Source organism: Eretmochelys imbricata, chromosome 6, assembly GCF_965152235.1.
Source record: "Eretmochelys imbricata isolate rEreImb1 chromosome 6, rEreImb1.hap1, whole genome shotgun sequence".
NCBI lineage: Eukaryota > Metazoa > Chordata > Testudines > Cheloniidae > Eretmochelys > Eretmochelys imbricata.
The window spans coordinates 30997968-31023302 of record NC_135577.1 but is presented as its reverse complement, the minus strand read 5'-3'; the positions used below and the strand labels follow the sequence as shown (position 1 = coordinate 31023302).

At 39.6% G+C, this 25335-nt stretch overlaps 1 protein-coding gene across 1 annotated transcript in view; it reads right to left on the bottom strand.

Moving 5' to 3' along the window:
• Positions 1 to 25335, bottom strand: part of PLEKHA7 (pleckstrin homology domain containing A7) — a 290610-nt gene that overhangs the window by 61585 nt on the left and 203690 nt on the right. The window contains exons 9-11 of the mRNA XM_077820064.1: positions 18962 to 19140; positions 10786 to 11274; positions 868 to 1390 (exon numbers count right to left, since the gene is read on the bottom strand). Of these exons, the coding sequence (XP_077676190.1) occupies positions 868 to 1390; positions 10786 to 11274; positions 18962 to 19140 (1191 nt within the window). The remainder of the gene's footprint in view (positions 1 to 867; positions 1391 to 10785; positions 11275 to 18961; positions 19141 to 25335) is intronic.

Here is a 25335-nt window from a genome sequence, read left to right as displayed (position 1 = left end):
ATATGCTTGCATAGTGTGCAGAAAAGACAGTAGACACTACACAAGAGTTCTGTCTTGCTGCCATGGTCATTAGGAAAAAACTGAGGAACAGTTCAACCAGCTCTATTCTTTATGCCCTTGGGTGGAGGGCATGAGGACATCTATGGCACAGGAGTAGCTCCAATGGAGGTGGTTGGCTAACAGAAGCCAATGTTGTGCACATGGAGCAATGTGCACCAAGACTGGAATCTATGTGGACAATCACTCGAAAAATAACTATGCACTAGTTTAGATACAATGGCTTACCTGAAAGAGCTTTTCTGCGAAACACATTAACCTTGAAGAAGAGAAATTATCCACAACTTTGCTTCATCAAAAATTTTGAAAAAAAATAGCTTTATCTGTTTAACAACAGTGAGAAAAACCACTGAAATGTGTTTGGAGAAGGTATAAAAGAATAGTTTTTTAACTTAATATTAAACTTCTCCATTAATATTGTGCGTGAACATCCTATACATATATTTATGTAACAAGTACATATATCCTAATTATGTGTAGCTTAATATTGTATACATTAACATATATTTACAGAATTTTAGAATATTAATAAGGCACTCCATTGAAACTATAAAATAAGAACATTTCAAATTAATGGGCTCTTTCTTTCTTAGCCACCCATTTATTCTTTCCATAACAACAACAAAAATATACCTGTGACAACTGAGCAGACGTAGGTTTGGAAAAAAATTTGTGTGTGTTACTGTGTTTACTTTTAGAACTTGTATGTCACTTCGATAACACAGTAAGGATTGCAGTTCAAATGCCTACATTAATTAGACAGATTAATATGCAAACCTATGTATGATTACTGTTATACTCTATACACACCTTTACAGCATGATTTCGAATCCTCCTTGGAGAACCAGCAAAAGGTATGTCTACACTCCGTCTCCCATCAGATGGTTTAACAGTAACCCTTTCTGCAGGAGTGTGCGGTCTCCTTGGCGGAAAGATTTTTGGAGGTCCTGGTGGAGGAATATCGGAAGGAGATGGAGGAACAGAAATTGATCGTGGAACATCTAGTGAACTTTTTGCTTTACCACGGTCAGTAAAGTCCGGAGAACCTGCATAAACTGGAGCAGTTGGACTGCCATGTTTAAACTGCTGTCTCTGTTGCCACTCGTATAGCTGCCATACAGTACCATCCTTATTAGCTTTCCTCTCCTCATGGGACATTTTCAAGTGGCTAACACGGTCCTGGGCATATTTGTAGTCACTTGGCAAGTTGCGATTTGGTGGAGGAGAGCTCCCTGAAAGCTGCCTGGTATTCTTTGGCAAGGTATGATAATTTTCAGGAAAAGACGAAGATTGACTGGGACCTTGACGAGTTAGAATCTGATCAGAAGCAAGACTGTGAGAAGAAGAGATATAGATTTAAATGTACATTTATCAATAGGACTGGCTAAAGTAAAAACATAAATCATCTCTTCTAATTCATGTTACCTTAGGAATTATACAAGATTCTGATTAAGGGTCCTTTATTAAAAATCACTTAAATGTGTACAAAATGAAGCTACTATTGCCCAGGTATCGCTATATAAAAAACCCTCGCTATTCACATATTAGATTGCAGTAATCTGGTATGTAATTCTACTTCTGAGAAATATTTGAAAGCCACAATTCTTTGATCAATGATCAGCCTGGACCTACCACAGCAGAGCTAGCTTTAAGGGAAAAAGTTACATTACCTGTATGTTTAGAAACACTAGAAGTCAAGTATGCAAATAACTGAGTCGTAGTTGTGTTTATAAACAGCAAATACTGTAACTTTTACTTTTAGTTAAAAGGTACCTTGTTCACCACTAGATGGTGTAGTTTGCTGTACAAATGTGATATATTAATTCATTTTAAAAATTACGTTACCTTAAAAATCAGAGGAGGAAGAAACCTCACCAGACAGAATAAGCAACTGTTGTGTAGATTTTGCTTCATTATACATAAAAGAGATAAACCATTTCTTAAATTCTTTGATATTTGAACATTTGTTTGGAATGTTCTAGTCCTCATGAGTTACTCTTTTACATGATACAATGCTATTAGTCCTTGCTATCTTAAGCAGCACACAGGAATTTACAAGGAAATCCATTTATGGTCCTGCTATAAAAAATGTCACTTCCTGGGTTCAGTACAACATGCAGAAATTAAATTGCAGAAATTAGCTCCACATTTGGCCAGCAGTTTTCATACGGAATCTGTTGGCTTCCAACTTTGACATAGTTGACTTCATGAAGTCTTTTCACAGCCTGAAATACCAGAATGATCCCACTGGCCTATTATCCAATTCTGCACTTAGCCATCAATAGCTTCAACATCTCCAGTCAGCAACAGTGCTCACTCTGCCAGACTTTATGGAAGACCATGTAAAGGAAAGTGTGGGGTGGAGGGAAAAGATTATATTTTCTCAGCATACAAGATGGATACGAGGAGGAACAAAAATAGAGCAAGTGGTTACTTAACAGTAACTGTTGTTCTTCAAGAGTTGCCTCTGTGTATTCCCACTCATGGGATTTGGTGCCCAGAGGCTGTGGAACTGCCTTGAAAAATTGTGACTCAAGTTGGGAGGCTTTTGAGAAATCTCATGTGAGAATAATGTCACCACCCTACTCTATATAAGGAAGTGCACACCCCACCCCAACTCAATTTCTACTCCCAGACTGTACAGTCCTGATGTTATTTAGAACTCTGAAGTAGAGGAGAAGGTGGATAGTGTGAATGCACAGAGATGACTCTCAAAGACCAAGTAACCGCTTTTTCTTCTTTGAGGGCCTCTGCACTTTCATTTATGGGATTCTAGTGGGCAGTGCTCCATCAAGTGGAACATGGGTGAAGAGTGCTTAGCTAAATACATACTGTAGCATGGCACCACTCTCCGAGACCAAATACTGGACCATGATGCTAAGTGCAAAATGCGGTGCTTGGTGAAAGTGTACACTGAACTGCAAGTTTCTGCTTTGCGTATCTTCAAGAAGGAAACACATCTAAGCCATGCTGCTGCTGCTGCAGAGGGAGGCTCTAAGGAGTGAGGTTTTAAACTAGGATTTCCTAGTCAAGATGTAACAATATTCTTTGTACTTCCTAATCCAGTGTGAGCGTGTAAGAGATAAATGGATTCCCACTGGCATCTCGCCCATATGCTTCAAATGATCAATTAGATTTTAAAAAGGGCTTGGTATTTTCCAGGTAAAACCAGAACATCCTCTTCACGTTTAGGAGAGGAGTTTCCCGTGAGTGGGAGTGAAGTCTAGGGAAGAACACAGGGAGGGAAATGCAGTAAGAGAAGTGGAAATCTGAGACCTTAGGTATGAAGTTGAAATGAGGCCTCATGGTGACTTTCTCCTTGTAGACCACCATATTAGATGAAGTGGCTGGCTATTAAAGCACTAAGCTCACTCACTCACTCTCCTAGCAGACATTACTGTTATCAGGAAGGCTATTTGATCGATAGATGCTTGAGAGAGATTTGTGCAAGAAGTTCAAAGAGGACCAATCAGCTTACTTACGACAAGATTTAGGTCGCCTTAAATGGGAGCTCTTTAATGAGGGGAAACACATTTACCATGCCTTTAAAGAACCCGGAGATTGTTGAGTGAGAGAAGATAGGTTTGTTCTGAACATAACTATGATGAGCAGATATTGCTGCCATATCGACTTTCACCGAAGCTATAGCTAAACCCTGAGATTTAAGGTGTAGAAGCTAATCTAGGACTGCAGAGACCCCAGCTCGAGATGGTGTAAGTACTTTACTAGTGGCACAGATAATAAACCATTTCCTTTTCAGTTTATAGCATTTCTGGGTGTAGCCTTCCCTGTATTACACTAAGCATGGCCTGAATTCTCTGAGAACAGAAATAGTCCTTATTAGTCAGAAGGTTATCCTCCAATACTGCACAGTGGAGCATTTCTGGGTTGAGATGCAGAATTCCTTCCTGGCTTTTGAGACAGGAGGTCTGGACAAAGAGCAGCAAGTAAGATAGTTTTCTGACAAGAAGCAAAAGATTCTGGGGATACCAGTGCTGGTAAGGTTACACTGGGGCTACTAATACACTGTTTGTTTTGTGCAACCTGATTTTCTATAGGACTCAGGTTATCAGAGGAACATGAAGGGAGTAAAGTGTTGGATCCAGTTTGTCTCTGTGTGCTCTGTTGAATATAAGTGGCATTTGGTGTTTTGTTCAGACATGAAAAAGCCAATCGTTGAGTGGTCCCAATTGGTGAAATCGTCTCTGGCCACCACTGGTTTCAAGTACCACTTGTATGGCTTCTGAGACCTCCTGCTGAGTAAGTCTGCCTCCACATTCTCTCTCCCGCAAGCTGTAGAAAAATAGGGTGGAACTGGATTTGGATGTACCACAGCCTGTTTTCTTGCCTCCACAGATAAAAGTTGGGAATATGCCCCCTCCCCGCTTGCTTAGAGAAGTAGTACTTGGCTGTGTTGTTGTCTGTACATGGCTGTGGTGTTGGCACTGGTGGTCACTGTGACGTTAGCGGAGAGGGAAGCAAAGGGTACCCTCAGAAGGATGTTGCCCCTATTTTCCCACCAATAAAACTGTTGAAGCACTTGAGGTGGAATGGTCAGTCTCCTCTGAAGGCTGTGAACATTTAGTGCATAGTTACCTGCTGCCCAGCTTTTCAAGGATCTAATGTTCAGATGTGTAGGATGATGAGACCATCAAGCCTAGTAGCCTTAAGAAAAATTGTGATCTTTACCAGGTGTTCTCCGAGAGTTGTCAGGATATCTCAAATTTTGAGAAGTCTCTCTTCTGAAAGAAAGGCTCTGGCCTGAGTAGAGTTCAGGACTGTTCCAATGAAAGTGATACTCTGTGCAAGCTGAAGCATTGATTTCTCCCAGATAATTAATTCCAAAGACTGGAAAAGATGCACATGTATTGAATCACTGAGAAGAGGTCTTGTTGAGAGCTGACCCTTTGAAGCCCATTGTCTAGGTATGGGCAGATGAATATTCCTTTGTGTCTGATGTATACAGCAACCACCAGGAGACATCTGAAGACTTAAAGGCCTCTGGACAAGTAGAAAGAAAGGACTCTAAAACATTAGTATCCTGTCCCCTCACAGAACCTCAGGTACTTGATATGATCACCACATGAAAGTAGTTGTCCTTTAAGTCAAGAGCTGCATACCAACACCCTGCGATAAAGCCATGCACATCCTGAACCTGATGAGGTTTCTGAGGTACAGAGTGGGTCTTAAACTGTCACTCTTCTTGGAGATCAGGAAATATTATCTCAAGAGATGCATCAGTGAAGAGGAAAGTAGGAGCTGGAGGATTGTGAGGTGGCCCGTTGCAGAATTGGATAGTGTCTATTACCTGTGACTGGAAGAAATCATGCACCAGGTGATGGAGAAGGATGAGAGAGGAGGTCCAAAAGGAGGGAGAAAGAATTGGAGATGTGGTAAACATTGGTGTGTGGCTGTCAACCACACCATTAGAATTGCTGCTTAGAGGCTGAAGCTGAGGACCGTGAAGAGGTACGATGAGGAATCTTGCCCCTACACCAGTTTGCCAGCAGCCTGTTTTGGAAGTAGCTAATAATGCCTCTGGGATTGCATTTCTTGGCATTACAAGAAAGTTTGTCTCCGGAAGCAGAATGACACTCTGCTTTCAGAGTGTGTAGCAAGCCTACGAACCTTAGTGAGTAAAGTCTTAGCTATTTCTTTCTGTTCCTTTGGCAAGGAGTCCCTCATGGCATCCTACAAGATATAAACATAATGGGACATTATGGCCTTATAACTGGCCGCCCAAACGGCTAGTTCAGAAAGAACCAGATCAGAAGACACTTATGTCAAATATATAAAGCTTACTCTTTTGCCTCACACTGTCTCCCATGCTGCAGACACTACCACAGAACTAGCTGGCAAATGCTGTAGCAGGAACTGATATCCTTCACCTGGCACAGGATACATCCTGTCTGCTTGTTTGGACATGTGCAAGAATGAAAAGGAAGACAGATATCTTTGGCTGTGTTGAAATTGCTGGAGCTACGAGGTGGAGACAGCTTCTCCCTGGTCTGCATCTGTAATATGACAAACAAGGGATCAGATAACTCAGGGGCCATGACCCCTGCTGGTAGTTGAAGAGTGTCTGCCATTCTCCCAAAGAGCTCCTAAACTGTTTCTGTTTGTCATGAGAGGAAACAGAGAGAGCTGGATTTGATTGTCTGGTGAGGAGGTGCCACCTGCACATTCCTCCACAATGGACCCTCTGAAAGAATCTCATCCCATTACTCAGATATAGGCAGATCCACCTGAGGATAAAATGGATTCATTGGTGGCATCAGGATGCATTCGTACCAGATGAGGCATAGGCACTGGTGCCAAGTGAAAGCACTGTTCCAGAAGGAGAATCAGTGTCAATGCCTAGGTCAGTATCAGAGTTGGTCTTGCAGTTTCCAAAAAAGGCCTTCATAAAGTCCTGTATGTAGGGCCACATTAGCAACTGAACTGGGCACTGCATGATATCCTTCTATGATACCTGGATTTGAGATAAGGAATGAGGTCTGGTTTCCTGAGATCTAGTCAGGGGACCTGCAAGTTCATCTACAAAGGTGCTCTGAGGCAGGTCTGTATTGGGACTCAAGATGGCAGAGAGTCAGGTAGCAGAAAAGGATTCAGTGGGATGGTTAATAGCCTTGACCGTGGACCCCACACACAGTCAGATGCAGAGAAATGAAAAGTGTTATTAGAATCCGAAACAGTGAGGAGTCCAAGTTATTTGGCACCAAGATGACTGGTTCTGGAGGAGCACTGAAAAGAAGTGACCACACTACTCTTTGAGCCTTCAAAGCACTCATGGGTCTCAGATTGCAGAAGGGGATTGAGATGATGCTTCCTCTTTTTCTTCAGTTTATGACTCTTGTGGGGAGATGTACTTCCTATTCTCCTTCCTGAAAGTACACTTGACTGTGCTTGAGGTACCAAGCCAGAAGCATTGGTGCCAGAGGTCAGGTCTGGAGTCTATACTGAGTAATGGTGCCAGGTGAGGAGTAGGCACTGAGGTGGGCACTTCCTGTGTCAGCATCAGGGCTAATGAGGCCTAAAATGGATGCTTTGGTTGTGCTGGATGAAGGATTCCCTGTCAGTACAGGGCCAAGAAGATCCCTGTCTTGAGACAGTAGTAGAAGGCAGCACTGAGGATGGAGCAGCAAATGGGTGTCTTAGGTCCTGTGTAAAAGGACCTTGGCACAGAGACTGGTCTCAGTTTCCTCAGCAGGCCTGCTGAGGTATCAGGCTGTAAACACTGAGAAGCCAGATGAACCTGAGTGTAGGTATGGCAAATCATATACTGGGTTACCAAGTGGGTCTCTCCAAGACATAGAAGGCACAGGATATCTCTGGTATGACTGCCAAGCAAGATGCACACCTCACAAAGCCCAAGGTCAGATTTATTCTTGATAAGGTGTTGAAGGCTCCCAGTTCAGGTGAAGGGTAATTCACTCTTAGCTATCTTATACTATTCTAAACAAACAGTTTAGAATAAAGTTTTAAACTAGACTAAGGGAAGTTCTAATCGTAAGGACACAAAGCAAATTCTGTTCACTTTCTAAAGCGGCAGCAAAAAAACTGAGGTAGGTGGGGGTGTGAACACCCTTATATAAAGTAGGGTGATGACCCTCACCCGTGTGTGAGAATGCTTATGAAATCCCCTCAACAGAGACAGTTGTTCAAGGCAGTTCTACAGCTTGATACCAGTGGAGCGAAATCTCACAAGTGGAAACGCACAGAAGCTTTTGAACAAGAAAAGTATGGCTCTTACCCAAAAGAGCCAAGAACAGGAAAAGCTCTCTGTAACAGCCAGAAGAGGAATTTTTTCATGCTATACTTGAAAGCGAAGGATATTGCTCAGCATGAGCGTGTTTAATAGGAAAGCACTAAACAAGGTTTAGCTTGGGTTTGACTCATAAAAGAATAAAAACAAAACCCAAAGAACAGATTCTTCTCAAGTTCTGTATTCACCATGTCTGCCTGTGCATTGAAGTCTTCAGATTGAAGGATGGAGCATCACCTCTGAATGACTACAAGATGGGGGAGCCCCTCACTCGGAATTACTTAAAAGAAAAATCACTAACCTCCTGGGAACATTTTTTAAAACTTTCTACCTCAGTGATTTTCGACCTGCATAATCTTTTTGGATGTCTTACTTTACAAGGCTGTGTTACTGAGAGACAAAGCTCATCAATACCATAGAACCAGCTATGGGCACTATATGAAATGGGAGGAAGAGTATCTTTTTTAAAATGTCTTATGCCACCTTCCAGATATTAAACTGTTGATCCTGAACCTACAATAATCATGCAGGTGAACCCCTGGAGCCCACACAGAGTATCACTGATATAAATAGGTTTCTGTGTAGACACATGAAGTCCACTAGCATGCATCACATTGCAGGATCAGGGTCTTAGTTTGTTGAGTTGAGCCAGTAAGCAACTTTGCATGTATTTCATGCATCAGCAATTATGAGGTTTTTAAAATTTAAAATAAAAAACTAATGTTTATAAATATTACTTTTTAAAATGATGGGTATATAAATTTAAGAAACAGGCATCAGATTTATTGCCCCCAAAATAGTGCATTCTGCAAATCACATACTACAGACTTATTATAATTTACTGAATGACAACATAATCCATGGACTGTGAAGCATCATAAAACTAAGTGGGTTGTTCATGGTCAAATCCAACAAATTAAAATAAAAAATGAATTACACTGGCCATCTCTCAAAGTTAATATTACTACCTTAAATTTCTATGGCACTCTTCATCACATCCCAATGTCCTTTACAGGCTGCATGTCTGTACTTTATTGTACTTCATTCATCCATCATTAAAATGCATCAGCCTCTGAGATGGAAACACATTCTGCATAAGCAGCACATCACAACAGTGTTTCTCAGGCAAGGATGTGAAAAATAACATCTAGCTAAACTACTATATGAAGAGAGCACTTACTCAGGCAGAATGTAAAAAAATCAACCTGGATTTAGGCCAGGAGACTGTTGCTAACTAACACTGGCAAAAGTTCCATATAAAGCTTTATGGTAACAATACATCCGGTTGTTTTATGTCTCATTCAAAAGATGGCATTTGCAATTGCAATGTCCCTAGCACCAGGCTGGGAAATTTGCATACTACTGACTCAGAGGAAAAGTGAAATCTGTTAATTTTCCTAATGCCTCCTAGTTAGGTACTAATGAAGTCTGACCATAACCCACAATTTTCTTTTGTGGCGGGGGGCGATTGGGGAATGTTTTCAGTGGCTTTCCTATAACACTGATAGATTTTAAACTGGTCTGTTAATTTTTAGTCATAATTATAATGTTTTTAATTTTTTCTGTGTTTGTGTGGCTAGTATATAACACTAAAGGAAGATAGGACATTGTATTTATATAGCATATATTAACAACAGTGCATGTCAGGAAAAAAATACTGAAGACAATTTCCCCTTTAACGGTATCCACCCAAACAAATAAATACGCAAATAAAACAGAATGATAAAAGAATTAAGAATTATTGAAAATATTAGCTTAAGGCAGCATATAGGCCTCTGAGGGTTGTTTTGCTTTTTGGTTTCTTTTGAGGGGAGGTAAGTGGGAGGAGTAGAAAACTAGAATTTCACATAGTTTGCATTATTAATTAATTGAAGTCTCTTACTGGAACTCCAGCAGAGAAATATGAACAATTTTAATATGTATTTAATTTTTTTTTTAAAATCACAGTTTGAGTCCTCCCTCCACAAGTCACACATTCGATTGTCTCTATTCATTCAATATTACCATTTCATCTCAGTTTCTTAAGTTTCCTCTAATATCTAAGGCTCTGATCCTAAAAAGTTACTCCATGTGGGAGGACTTGTGCGAGCGTATAGCCCCCAACTAACTTTACTGGAACTCCACATGGAGTAACTTGCAGGATCAGTAAAAAGCAGACACCTATTACTTATCAGACCATTACTTTCCAGAAAGAGAGAGACCAGAGAAATACATATGTGCACACACACATTGAAGAAAAATAAACAGATGAAAACATTGGTAAGTTACAGATAATACAAACATTAAGCATTCCATCTGCCTATACACCCTGGCTTTCATGTAATTTTCACAGACTAAAAAGGAACAAGATGCATCTTGTATGCAACAGGGACATTTTAGTGCTGCTTCGTTAGACATATTGTGCATCCAAAATACTGAAGAATCCAGTTACATTGCATTTCATATATGTGTTACATACCAACATGACCCATGTACAAGTATTGTAGGGGAAAAGAAATAGGGGGGAAAGGTTAAAATTTCTCTCTCTTGTTTTTAAGTGGAAAACAGAGGTTAAACTTGTAATCTATTTTGTCCATGAATAAAAGAGGACTTTAAGAGGTAGTGTTTTCATTTTAGCTCTTAAATTTTGAATAAATTCAGGTCAAAATTTTTAACAAAACATCTATTATGTTCAAAGAGAATATAAACATATTCTAATGTCTCATCTTTTCAGTTGACAATAAAAATATGAACACATTTAAGGAAATGTTTTCATCAGTATCATACTGACTTTTCCAGAATTCAAAGTACCTATTTGAAAAGTGTTATTCTGCACTGGATGGATGATAAAAATTAATAGTGGTCACTGTATACTGTCTTAACATGGTAGCATTCTGCTTCGTATAAAGCAGTTATCTGACATTTGTTTTCCTTTATTTTGAGAACACCACAATTAACTATTTAAAGACTGGCTTGTTACTAACCTTTTTGTGTCTCCTTTTTGGACTTTTACCCAGTGCTCCACTTGAGTCATGTTGTTTTTCCTTTGTGTCTGTTTATCTGGATTTGCTCTGGGAACAAATCCTCTTTTATACAAACTGGTACCATTCTGCTCCACTGGGCCAACACTCATGTTTAGTGAACTAGGAAACGTCCCATTCTTCTCAACTGGCTGAGGCTGAGCTACTTGGGGCTGAGATGCACTTGTTAAATCTGGAAACTGATCAACTTCTCCTGATGTTAATGGATGCTTAGATTTTCCCCTCTTAGATTCCAGAATTTCTTTTCTGAAGACATAACGTTCCTCATCTTCTCTTTCTTTTCTTATCTCTTCATGCCTATCATATCCAAAGGTTTCCGTTGCTTTTTGATAACTTCCTTTTATATCAGCAGTATCCACCTTTGCATGCTCTTTGCGGGAATCCACATGGTTAACTTGGGGAACAGCTTGCTGATCTGCTTTTTCTGTTTCTCTGCAATGAAAATATGTGCTTTAGTGTGAAATCTTAAAAGAAAAGTCAGTGTAGATTTGCTAAGATTTTAAGAAAGGGAAGCCCACAAAAATAGCCTCTACAGCTGGTGATAACCTGATGCACCAGGGGTGTGTGACTGCAGATAGGACTGGGTGAGAATCCTTTGTTCCCCCATTTATACAAACCATTACTAAGGAAGCACCAAACAAACTTATATTCAGCTGCACTTTCCTAGAAACAGTTATGCTTAATTATTGAAAAATAAACTGAAAATCCTGATAGCCTCAGCATAGTGTTTAACTTCTGTAAATGTAAAATTGTGTGTTACAGGGGTTGGGAGGGAAGAAGTTGTAGACTTAAAAACAAATTCCCAGGAAAGGAAAACACCTGCTATGTGGTACAAGCTTCTCCATTTCAAAGGGGAAAAAATTCTCTTCAAAGTATTTTTATAAGCTCCAAGAATAAGCCATTTCTGATAAGGAAGATATAGCAATATCCAGAGAGAGGCGAAGTCCCATCAGAGACAAGAGAAATTGTTCCAACCCTTCTTCAGTTTGGTGGCTAAATTTTAACAAGACTATCACAGATAAAATTGTTAAATATGTTATTTTAAGTACTTTATTTTAGGTATTTTCCTTTTTTCTAAATCTTGCCCAAAACCCAAAACAGAATATCTTTTGAAATTATTTGATAATTGGAAAGCATATAAAAGTGTTAGGTACTATTGCTGGTTTATGTTATTTTTGAAAGCTAGCCCACTTCATCTGTAACTTTCCTCATTTAATCCTCTTTTGGCACTTTATTAAGATGTCACTGATCTCTAAGTAGCACTTCATCTTCTCTGAAACCATATGACCAGATAGTCAGTTTTTGGTGTCAGCATCTGTAAAGCTTCAAAGTACGTAGCCTAGCTGTGAAGCCTTTTCTTGTAGTCCCTATTTATTAAATCTGTCTGAAACTTTGGCTGATATATTTTTAAACTATACAAGCAGTGCACAGATATTAACTTTATTGGTTTTTTAAATGCTATATCAATTAAACGATTTTTGAACACAGAGGTCCTAAACCGGACTATCCAGTGTCACTGTGACATTTGCATCTCCAAGAGACTAAAGCTATATTTTCACTTTCCTTTTAAGGGCCAGACAGAGTCTACACTGCTGAAGTGCCATTGTCTGAACAAATTCCATTCAAGAACTGGGCAATTCTGTAATTCTGTACAAGCCCTTAGCTGCCAAGATTCTAAACAGTTATAGAGCTAGTCAAAAATAAGGACACATTTTTGGCATACGGCTTGTCCCTTTTTTTGTTGAAAAATTTTGAATATCAATTTTTTTCACCCACCTCTATTTTTTGAAAAGACGATTTTCAAAAAAAAAAAGAAAATTGAGGGGCCTCACCACGGCAGCCAGTTTTCAGGGCCTAGTTCAAGTGTATTCAGAGGTCCAGGAGAATCAATTCAATTGAGCCACCCTCCCATGTAACTATACGATTCAAATTGCAGGTATACAGGAAAGAACAGAGAAGGACGGAAGGTCCGGAGGTTAAAGACAGGAAATGGCAGCATGCAGGCAGCATTATCACTTCAGAGTCCTGAAACAGCTTAAAGGGCAATCATCTAGGCACAGCTACTGAAGCAGGGGAAGAAGCAAGATGGCAAAATAGCTACGCTTTGTCTTCTCTAGGGGGAAAAAAAGTGTTCCTAATTTTTTTAACTCAAGGTAAAATCCTAGTGAGGACAAAGCAGTGTGTAGTTTTCACACAAGTTAGCAGGTTCAGGAGATTTTGGGAGAGCCTACACCCATTAACTCGTGTTAAGAGCACACATTTTTTCTTAGTGAAGACAATCGAAAGAGAGGACCCTGAATCACTCCCCCACTCACATACAAAGTACCCCACTTTTCCTGTATCTATGTCAAAGCAAGGCAGGCAAGCAAGCAGCTCCAAATGTCTGGACAGAGCCGGGTGCTGGTGTCTCCGCTATTCACAAAGTACAGCTCTCCCAGTCATTATAGGATGAGGAGGAAGAGAGCTTGAAAAATGCCCTGATGTCTAATTGCCTAAGGACTAAAACCATGCTAAGTTACCATTGGCACATCTTTATTCCCCATAAATAAATCAATTTTGCACCTATAAATAAATCTGGCCCAGTTATGAATAAATTAATTCTGTCCTACAAACAATGCCTACCCCTATCAAATAAATTTCAATACTGCAACCCTTCCCCAAGCTCCCACCTCTCCTCTTCTTCCCACTTGAAGTCCCTATCTTTCTCCTCACACTGCTGTCTTCACCCCAAAGACCAGCCCCATGTGTTTCAAGAATAAAGACTGACAGTTTAAATTATACAGGACAGTTTGAATAAATACACAGCTCTCCATAGTCTAAGCAAGCTGAAGACAGGAATGAATGATGAAAGATTCTACCTCATCTAATACAAACAATATTAAATAATCACTGCTAACTGAAAGAGCGTCACCTAAAGCAACTGGAGTTAGGGATATGTGTACCTTTCTGATAAAATGTCTGCATTTCCATCTTCAATAGTTAGTACTAACTCTCAGTCACATTTTCAGTCTTGTGCATGGTCATAATTTACATGATACTAACTTTCTTGGGATTTTTCCCACCAATTTTTGTTTAGGTTTATAGTGTACGGTCACATAGGGATAAAAGACCAGCAGCTCAGCCGCGGCTGGCCCAGGTGACCTGATTCGGGTTAGCAGGGCTAGGGCTGTGGGCTAAAACTCTCTGTGTAGACACTCGCCAGCTGGGCCGCTTAACAGTTCAGTTCTCCTTCCAGGGAGTTATCGCTGTCTGATTGTAGGCCACTTCCCCAGTGGCCTATGGGGTGGGGAGGAGACTCAGGCCCACCCAGTACTCCAGGTCCCAGCCCAGAGACTCTAATGCTGCTATGTCCCTTTAACAAAACTACCTTCAATTCCTTGGGCCACTTCCTCACAGCCCCAGCCTTCGCTGATGCTTCATCCTTAGCATGGGGCTATTCTGTGTTCAGGGCCACCAGCCAGCCTGGAGCTCTTTCTCACTCCCCTGGACCCTGCCAGTACTGAGCTGTCCGTGGTGCTGCAGTTCCCTTTGGCCAGCCAGGAGCACCAATCACCTTCCTCTGCCTCCAGCCAGGAACTGCCTGTCTCTGGCACTGCAGGTCCTTTTTATATGGCCATTCTGGGCACTGATTAGCTGCTCCCTGCAGCCTCTCTAGGCTGCTCGGAGGACTTAGCTCCACAGCTCCTTTCCTGGGATGAGTGTGGCTGGACCCTGAGGCCTCCAGCAAGGAGCCTCTGGGTCTGGTCCACCCTGTCACAGGTTCAAATTTATTTTTCTAAATTGCTTTTCAGACTGAGAATTACATAAGTAAACATCTTCTGAATATTAATTCCTCCAAACAAATATTATTCTATCTTCACTCTCTGTTTTATTCCTTCACAATTCAATGTTAGATATGGGTGAAAAAATGGAATCAGTATGTAAAATTTGCAGGGCCTCCCTGATATTTTTTCTTTCAATTGTTCCTAGCCATAACTTAAAAAGAACATACATAATGGGCATCAGCATGCAGCCAAAACCATAATCACAGTTTTGGATCTAGATTCCAGAGCAAAAAGATTAGTTACTAGTAGGTCTGTTATTTGTATCTTAAAAAAAGAAAAGAAAAGTAATCTCATTACAGGTATGGCCACTGTGAAAACTGCTTCTGACAATAATTAACTGGAAAACACAAGGGTTCTGGAATTTGAAGGTTATCCTTTGTTTATTGTTTGAGAGTTTTGCCAAAAGCAAGCACTAGGCACAGTACTTCTGGGAAACTGCACTGTGAAATTTTAATCCTCAGAGCCTAAGGGTTAAGACCAGGATAAGCCCTCAGTATAAAGAGTTCTCTTTTCAGAATAGGTGTAAGAAAAGGAATACACTGCCAAAGTCAAAATGTAGAAAAGTAGTACTAAGTCAATTTTAAGAACAGGGAAAAACAGGAAGCAGCTAAAGACAAACCAACAGTTATTGGTTGATTTAGTCATCCCCTCACCCACCAACCCCAGGTTAGATAGGGAAGTCTTCAGCAGGCTAGAGGATACCTCCTGTCTCTTACGTGTTCCTTTTGAGTTATAAAATATAGAACAAAGACTGGCACAAATGTTTCTGAATTGTGTAGGATGCTTACTAGTGAAGTGGGCCAAAATCTCCCAGAAAAAAATAGTTATCACCTGCATTTCTATGCAGTTACATCTGTATCTGAACTTATAACTTGTCATTAACTCTTCACTAATTTTCATTGCCACTTTAAGTAGAGTTTTGAGATCCCTCTTTGAAATATTCAAATGTGAATCTGAATGTGAATTTCTGTCACCTAGCTAAACCAAGGACTATTTGTTTCCACACAAAAGATGCAGTGGTTCAACAAAATCAGTTTTAAAATCCATTTAGCTAAGGTATTGCAAACCTTTATGTGGATATGCAAATCTGTTTACACATGATTTACATAGATATAATCCAGTTAAAGAGTAGTCAATAGAGGCCTGCACCAGTTTAGCTAAATCAATTTAAAAGCAGATTTTAGTTAAGACACTGCAACTTCTGTGTGTCTCCAAGACCCTAGTTCTACAGTCCTAGAACTTTTTCTAGGCCACTCGGGGCAGGCGGAGGTGGCAAGAAAATGGCAGTGACATGACAAAGAGAAAGCAAGATCTGTGGTTCCTGGGAGACAGGCAGGTCAGGGTTTGCTGCAGAAGGAAATCTAGGCATCACACTCCTTTATACAAGTCCCTATCTCCCAGTCTGAGAGTTGCCCTCTGCCTGCCACTGTAACTTCCCTCATGCTGTGAAACGAGACACATGCACCATAGTAAAAAGAAAAGGAGTACTTGTGGCACCTTAGAGACTAACCAATTTATTTGAGCATAAGCTTTCGTGAGCTACAGCTCACTTCATCGGATGCATCCGATGAAGTGAGCTGTAGCTCACGAAAGCTTATGCTCAAATAAATTGGTTAGTCTCTAAGGTGCCACAAGTACTCCTTTTCTTTTTGTGAATACAGACTAACACGGCTGTTACTCTGAAACATGCATCATAGTATGTTTAAAAAAGGCCACAACTTTATTAAAACCCTTAACTAACCAAACTACTTGAAAGGGCTGTTCCAGTGTGGATTCCACAGACCCAAGGGTGGGTAAGAGGGCAATGCCCCCTGTACACTCTCAGGCCTGCCTTGAGATCCTGGCTGGATCCCTTGAGATCCCTTCCTCTATGTAGGAGGTAGGAGAAATAAAATGAAGGGAGTCACACACTGAACAGACATGGAGACATACCCCCTCACTGAACAATGTTGTTCTGTGGGCCCATGCCCAAGCATCCCATTGGGTTACAGGAACCTCACATCAAACCCTTTTTAACTGACCGACTGCACTGGAACCTGCTAAAGGTGCAACAATGAAATTGAAAGCCCCCAAACTTGACCTCCTAGATGCTGGAGGGAAGGTGAAAAAAACCACTCATCAGTTTGCCAATTTTGCCATATGGGAAAAATCCCTTCCAGATCCCAAACAAAGTATGGCCATCAACATAGCCCCTATCAAAAGAGATCAAGCTCATTAGATATGGGTGGGTAACGGCAGGTCTCGAACACAGTCAAACTGATGAGTCATCAGCAGAAAGCGAAAGAGTTCAAACTGGCTACTACCAGCAGTAAAGGGAAAGAGAAACTACCTCATTCTACCTATCCCAGCAGGTAAGAGCCAATCAGCCAGTCCCTCCATGCTCCACTGTCAAATGGCAGGGGGTGTAAGGGAAAGAATATGAAGGCAGGAGGTGTCCCCATTGCCTCCAGACCTATCAAAGCTGCACTCTGGTGGTGAGGAGAGCACTGTCACAATGGGAAGGATGAGATAGATCAAGGCTGAGTGTTCTGATGTTCCACTAATTTTATGTAATGAATATACATGAAACAGAAGGAGGGAGTGAAAGTTCACTAAAATCAATTAACATCTGAATAAACTGTAACAATGACCTATGCGTCATACAACTGAGCCAACATTAACAGTATCTTCTTGCTGACTGCATTTTGCTATTACACTCAGACTATCAACTTTTTATTTCTATGACGGTTTTTCAAAGTTTGCCTCTCAAGGACAAACTGATCTTGCCTCTTGGTTTGTCTCTCTTTTGGCGACCAGCTATAAGAACAATTCATTTTTTACTATGGCTCCCCCTTTGTGTCATATCAGCAACTCAGCACGTAATAAGTTTTTTTCTTTATTATCTTTTACTTGAAATAAAGATATCTAACTAAATAACTTCTTCATGTTGCATATCCAGATATCAGTCAGAGTTTTCCAAAGAGGTATTTCATTTAAAAATTTACAGGAAAAACAGAATAAAAGGGTGGTAAATATTATATATCCTTGATGTGAACATTGAGGGAAATTCCTTTAAAATGGCATTATACTAACATCACAAGAAAGAAAATATTTATTATTTAAGGTATGAGATAATCTTAACAATTTATTACTATTATAGAGTTCATAGTTTCTTCTGATCCATCACCAAGCATCATAAAGGGTGGTCTTAAAAATGGAGTCTTTCTTACTTTTTGTCTATTTATGTCCTGTCTGAGCCAAAACAGATTTTTTCTCTGGGCTCTGAGAGCATTTTCAACTGCTAGCTCCTCATCCCAGCCTCTTTTGAAGTTTACTGCTCAATTATTGCTTTTTCCTGGACTTCTGAATTCAGCACTTCAGACATTAGCTTTAGAAAAAGTAGCATCTAGGAGCTCCAATCACAAAGCAGGACTCCACTATGCTAGTTATGTAACACAGAGCACATCGCTCCCCCAAAATGTTACAAAATGCAAAGTTAGAAAATACAGTAAGGCGAGATGTTAACTAATACTAGTTTCCAAGATGTATCTATACACTTATATTCCATAACTAAAAAGCATGGGAAAATCAAAGTTGATAAGTACATTTGTCCTTTTCTTATAGTTTGGTTTTTACTCTCTACTCTTTAGAATACCCCTCTTAGAAATTTGAAAACAGTATCCCCATTCCACTCCTCTCCAATCGTTTTTTTTTTTTGCCCTATTTTTTTTCTTTTTAAACTTGCTTCATTTCATTTTCCACACAGAGATTTAGCGCGCAGCAAGCCAGGGTGTGAATGAATCTATAGCACACTAGCCTGTTGCACACTAAGTTACTGTGTGGACCCTGCTACAGCATACTAAAAGTTCCATAGTGTGCTCTGACATACTGCACTCTATGGATCTTTAAGTCCAGTAGCAGGGTCCCCACAGTGATCTAGTGCCCAACAGCCTAGTAAGCTGTAATTTCATTCACACCCTGGCTTTCTGCATACCAAGTCTTCATGTGGACAAGCCCTAGTACTTTATTTGTGTACCAGCACCACTGATGTGGTCAAAACAATTTTGAACATAGGGTTTTCTTTACTTTGTGCTCCCTAGCTTGTTGATTCATAAGTATCTAAGTATACTAATGTAGGACCACTATAAAAAAACCTGCAAATTTCTTTAAAATCAGAATGTATACATCTTATTCTCTGATTTAAAAAATTAAAATGAAAACAGAATATTCCCTTGCTTCTAAAAATATATTTTAACTCACTACTCTGATTTTTGAAAAAAACTTTTAGCTACAAGTTAGTAACATGTTGAACTTGCCTCTTCAGTGATGAACGTGTTTGCATAAGAGTAGATTGATTCATGGCACGGATCCAGCCATTCATATCCTCTAGGGTATCCGCACTGAAGTAGTATGTGCGCATTCCTGAATGCTCTGCCTGAGAGCCGATCATAGAACTCTTATTATAAATGTATGCCCTCATCCCTGTGTGGACAGCCTGTAAAAGCAAAAAGCAAAGACAAATTAGACAAACCTGTTATTCTGAGCCTAAAAATTTATTATAACTTGAGTGGTTACCTTAAAAAAAAAAAGTTGTGAGTTCTCACAGTATCCTCCTGTACATAAAATTGAAGATATCACACTACTATAACCACAGCAGTTAAGTTGAGTTTTAATGTCACTTTTTAATTTTATTTGAGATCAGTTAGTGCTGTGTAGTTCCTTTCCCTCTTTTTCCTATCATTAAAATAACACTGCAGCATTTTGTTCTGTTTTTCATACCAATAACTGGAGCTTTTCGTTTTACTCCTATCTTACTTGATGCATTTTATTTGCTGTGAACACAATACAAAACAAACTAATGCATCTTTTAGCAAGAATTGCTTAAGTGAGTCAATTTTCCTAGATCATATCATGAAGCAATCTGTTTAGAAGAAACACAATATAAATCTTACCATACATGTTTTTTAAACTGGCATTTTAGGAATAATTGTATTGCATGTTAAGACCTTTAGGTTAAACAATATGCTTTTAAAAAACACTAAATTAGCTACAAAAACACTAGACTTGATGATAAAGTTAGCAACATTTATTGAATTATTAAAGCACATGGTACTGTATTTCAAATGTTATTGCATACAAAAAGCTTCCATGTGCTATCTCAAAACCAAAACTATTTGAGATATTTAGATATATGAAGCTACCAGCAGCTAAGTATTAAACTTTAACACTCTGACATTTCTATTGTTCTTATGTACATAATTTTATATCAAATGTGTGTTTTCATTATTCTAGTCTAGTTATGTTAAGTCAGATCTTACCCACAGTTCCATAAAGACATGGTACCCACATTACTAAGTAGGTCTCATCAGATGCTCCTTCCTGAATCAAGCTACAATATTTCCTGTGTGTTACTTTATAAATGCACTTTAAAAGTAGACAATCGGAACTCATCTGCTACTGTTAACAGAATTAACAGCAACTGACAGCCATTCACAGAATCGTAAGTGAGGTCAGCAATTTTCAAGTTTTCTCTATACTAGTTAGTTCTTCAAAAATCCTCTATTTTGGCTTCAGAAGCTTTGCTTTTATTTGGTTATATTTATTTAATCACAAAATCTATGAATCTCCCTCTTTTCTGTTGCATTCCAAGCACTGGAACTCTGACTATAAAACTCCATTCATCTTGTAGGCTCATGCAATCAATATTTTGAGCACATTAGTAATTTAACTGTGTACAGTTTTTGAACAAACTACAGCTAGTATCAACACACACAAATATGAACTACACAGAAGCTTTTTTGAACCAAGTCAATTTTTCATTCACATATACATATGTATAAAACAAACATTCCTTTTATTTTAAAAGCTACATTCCACATATAACTCTTATAGTTGGACTTGTGTTTTGATGGAGTCTTTTCCCCTTTGTTATTCTACACTGAAAAATAACCTACCATCATACTTGGCTTTAGAAATACAAACACTTTTGACAGAACACAATACGTTTGATCTTTTGTGAAGCTTCCTACATGATTTGTTATATACTCTGAAATTGCTGAGTTAGTGTTATCAGACTCTCACTTCAACCATGTGCAAACTTATTGTAGAATAGGGGGGTTTCCCCACTATTTCAGCACTGCATGTTTTGTAGACAACTTGCTCCCTTCCTTTTTACCCAGAATGGCTGCAAACATTCGAACATGGTCTTTCACTCACCTACATGACTGCTACAAGGGAGCCCTCTTATTTCCTTTAAGACAGCTCTATCATATATTTTGTTCTAGTGCAAGTCTTTTGGCTGCCACCTCCCATCTCACTAGGCGGGAAGGTTGACTGGAACAGCAGTGTGTTACAGGACAGCTTAGAAAGAAAGGGGACAGAACATGCCTGGGATTCCAAGGCCTTCCACATACTATTGGCTAGCCGGGGGGAGGGGAGAGGGTGGTGCAAAGTGGGAAGCTGACTGGGCTCTCACATCCCCCTAACTTCACCATTAATTTAAACCTCTAAGGTTTTTGGGGGTGCCTTGGCTGCCTACCCTCCCTCGCTATAATTGTAGTATAGTAGCTGTGGTTTTGGATGCACAGAGTCTGACCACTCACCTGTTTTGGGATCAAGAACAAATTTTTTCCATTGTGTGGCCTGTTGGTTTTTTTCACCTTCCTCACAGTAAAATGGAAGCATAGTTTTGTTCAAAAGAAGTAGGACTTAGAAATTAATATTAGTAATTTGTAGGAATGTTTAGTTCATTGCAACTTGCTGCCGCTGTCCAGTATGGATAAAGGCCAAAAGGGCCAATTCCCAGAAGTAAGAGACCTGGAATTTTGCTGGTGGACCTTGTGACTATGGCAGAAGGGGAGAGTTGAAGGCTTTGCAGATTGAGGTCCCTCTTTGCTAACCTCCTGCCTTCCTTGGAGTGGGGAGCATGGGAGGATTCAGAAGTGAGTTGAGTCCTAAGGATAAGGTGAAGAGGGTCTACCCAAGTTATGAGGTTGTACAGTGGGAGCCATGCAACCTTGCACTAAACACACTTAAATACCTGGTATGTGAGAGTCACAAGAGATGAGACATGCCTCTCCCGAGGATTAAGTTAATGAAGCTGTAACCTGCTGCTTAAACTGAACTCTGTCTTCATTCACCTGTATATCCTAATTAATGTGGTATGTCTTTTTCTCCCATAGAATTCTATTACACTCTCTCTCAGAGTAGCCATGTTCAGTATGCAACTGGAAGAGAGTGCAGGACACTATTTGCCTAACAAACTGTATAAGCAGCAAGCAATATGTATATGGCACCTTTCTCCCTTCAAAGACTGAAGAAATTACATGTATAGCCTCAGAGAATGAGGAACAAAGATGTCATGCTATGATCAACAAACCCTGACTCTCAATGGAGTTAAGAGAATGTAAAATTGGTCAAAATAACATTCAAACGTATTCCAGATATCTATTAGTAGCATGTCAAACATGCAAGAAAAAACCCACAATCTTATGCTGGTGTCTGATGGCTGTCAGTGCTAGCAGACACAGAAGAGTTTTGAGAGACTTGTTTTTTATTTTAAACCATTGTTAAACACATGAACATACATAACTGGGGAAAAAATAATATTGGTACCTATTCATGCATTCAGATGCCTTATTCTGGACAGACAGAGGAAAAGGCAGGCCCTCTCCCAGAAGGCACAGAAGGAGAAATGGAGAGCAAACCCCAAGAGCATACCAATAAGGACAAGACAAGGACAAAAAAAGTTGAAGTTAAAATAGTAAAAGGATTCAGGTTTTCAAGGACTATATTTTAACACAAAACTACACTGATTAAAGTAAGTAATAACTAATATTAAATGTCTAGAACCATTACATTCATAGATAGCAATACTAAACTAAGAGAAAGTCACAATTACACAGAGAAAGTTAGCAACTTTTTACGCATGCCTCTGAAAGTCAGGCATCACAATGACTTATGAAAATACGGAAGAATAACTCCTCTTACTCTTAGGTTGAAAAGTGTCAAATTTATGGAACACTTATGAGCCAAAATTAAATGAATATCTCATCCCTAAGCTAGACTGTGAATCACTTTCCTGTAAAAAAAATTATCAACATTATGTGGAGAGGGAAGAGGAATTAGATATAACAACTCTTCAGGAAATCTAGAAGCTGAGACCACTATTTTCCCCCTCCTCTTCCTCCATTCTAAAGTCTGAAACAGTCCCTTTCAGGTATACAGAGCACAGCATTTCCTCAGTTTACATAATGGCAATAAATCCATTAGACAGATTTAAGGTACATAAGCTACCAGAGAGCCTAAAGGGAAAGCTCCCTGGTAGCATATGTGCCTTAAATCTGGCTATTGGATTTATATATAAAGAGTGAAGTATGTCAACACCAACTTCAGGAAGTAGTGAGATACTATGAGCAACTGACAAAGATGGCAGCCCAGATCCCAACAGGTCTCAGCAATGAAGAGCAGCTCCACATAGTAAATCCTGATTTCCGCTAATAAAGGACATTAAAATACCCAGAAACAGTGTTGCAATGGCCTCTGTTTTATAGGCAAAAATTGGGATTTCACTCGTTTCTTGGTTTCAAGCGCCAAGAGATAACTCCATATCATAAAAGTTATACATTGTAGTGTCAATGTAAAAGTAGAGTGTCTTGGTAGGGCTGATGTCATTTGTGATCTCTTACTGAAGTTTTATTACTACTCCATCTTATTCATCTTCACCATATTGGACTTAAAGCAACAAATCATGGACATGATTCTGCAGGATCAGAACCTACGCTTGTATAATTGCTTGCAATGAATTGTTCCTTTGCCAAAGAAATGATGGAAAGCTCTCCACTTTCTCAATCTAGTATAATGGAGGAATATTCCTAAACTATTTTTTTACTATTATATTTGGATAAACTTAAAAAACATTCCCTATGAAAATACTTTTCACACACACTAACAATCAAAAGTAATCTTTTCTCAGGGAGAACTCTCCAGCTTTTAGTATGATTTTAATACTCTGTGTTTTAAACTGTTTAATACTAAGACCAGCTCAACAAACTAAATACATCTATCAGAAAATAAATGTTTAAAATGGAAGCTGGCCAATAATTAAACTCATACTTATACTGTAATTGGCATTTTGCACTAATCTAAATAGAAGACAGACCATGTTTAAAATATGACAGGATACATTTTCCACTTGTTCAGGACTTCAGTGTGAAAAAGTCCTAGCTTTATTTTGGGATTAATCTTGTTGTGTTTTCTATTTCTAGCAGCATTTAGTTATGACATATAATGTTCATCCATGCTCTGTATATTTAAGGGTACTGAACAGATTAGATAAATGTAATGGCTAGTGAGTGATGGAATTCTGGTAAGGCAGTGCTCTTGAACTTCTACAAGCTGACACGTGATGCTGTAGGTGTGGAATTTGAGACAGTCTCACGTTATCACTACTATAGAAATCCTAGGAAATCTGTTCTTGCCCCTGCTATAAACTTTGTTCTGAGGTAAGAAAGCCACAGGTCCTGGCTTTAAACCTGCATTCAAACATCAGATAAAAGCTTAAGTAGAGTCTATTCCAGCCAAACAAATGATCTTTTACAAATAATACAAGGCAGTCTATGTACGCATGATTTATTTTATGAGTTCTCCAGTAATAGCATAACACTGGCTTTGCAATAAAATCCTACATGACATTGTTTGGTGAAGAGATCATTACTAAAAGTCTTAGTATAATGGCTTAAAGTGATTTTAACCAAATGTCCTCACCGTAACTGAATGTGGTGGGTCTTTGTCCATCCAGCAAGAAAAAGGGGATAGAGCTCCTTTTAAGGTTCCCACTGCAATTGGGTTACAAGGGAGGAGGAAAGGGGATGGACTGACTTTAGCAGAGCCAGGAGGTGTGGGGAGGGGGAACAGGAAGTGGATGGACAATGTGGCAGCACTTACCTACCATGTGCACCAGAGGAGAGGGAAGTATTTATACTCCGTACATTTGGGAAGGAACTTTCATCGATCACCAATCAGTAGCACCCAACTTCCCACCCATGAGATCAGAACAGGACTGGGCTTTATCATCATCTGCTGTAGACATTGTGCTAGTTCCTTGGAAGGAATTTTTGCTTCACAACCAGATTGGCTGATGCATGGTGGGTTTTTTGTTTTTTGTTTTTTTTTTTGCTTTCCTCACAGCGAGTCAGGGCAAAGTACATGAGGAGGATAGGTCAAGATGTGGCAAACTTAGTAGGTGGCAGGTGTCCAGTACAGGTATTCATTACAGAGGGGATATGGTTCCCTGAGAAACAGAAATTGGAAGGGGATTTAAGGGATGGCATCTCCTAAGGAAGCTGGAAAAAGAAGAGTTGGGGCTCCTAATGTCCAGTACAGTGGGAAGACTACCTGCCCCATTTTCCAGCCCCTCTCAACCCTCATTTGAGGAGAGAGTGGTGGGTCCCAGCAACGGAGTGGGACCAAACTGGGTTCCAGATAAGTGTAAACAATTAAGGAAAGAACAATGACCTGAACTTATGATTTATTGCTGGGTATTCCCAGACACGTTAAGTGACTAATTAAACCACATTCTTTCTCTCCTCTTCTTCCTGCATGGCTGAGTCTATGACTATATTATGCTGATAGTCAGAGACTAACTGAAGCCCAGTTAGGATACTCTAAATCATTTGAGAAGGAATTTTGA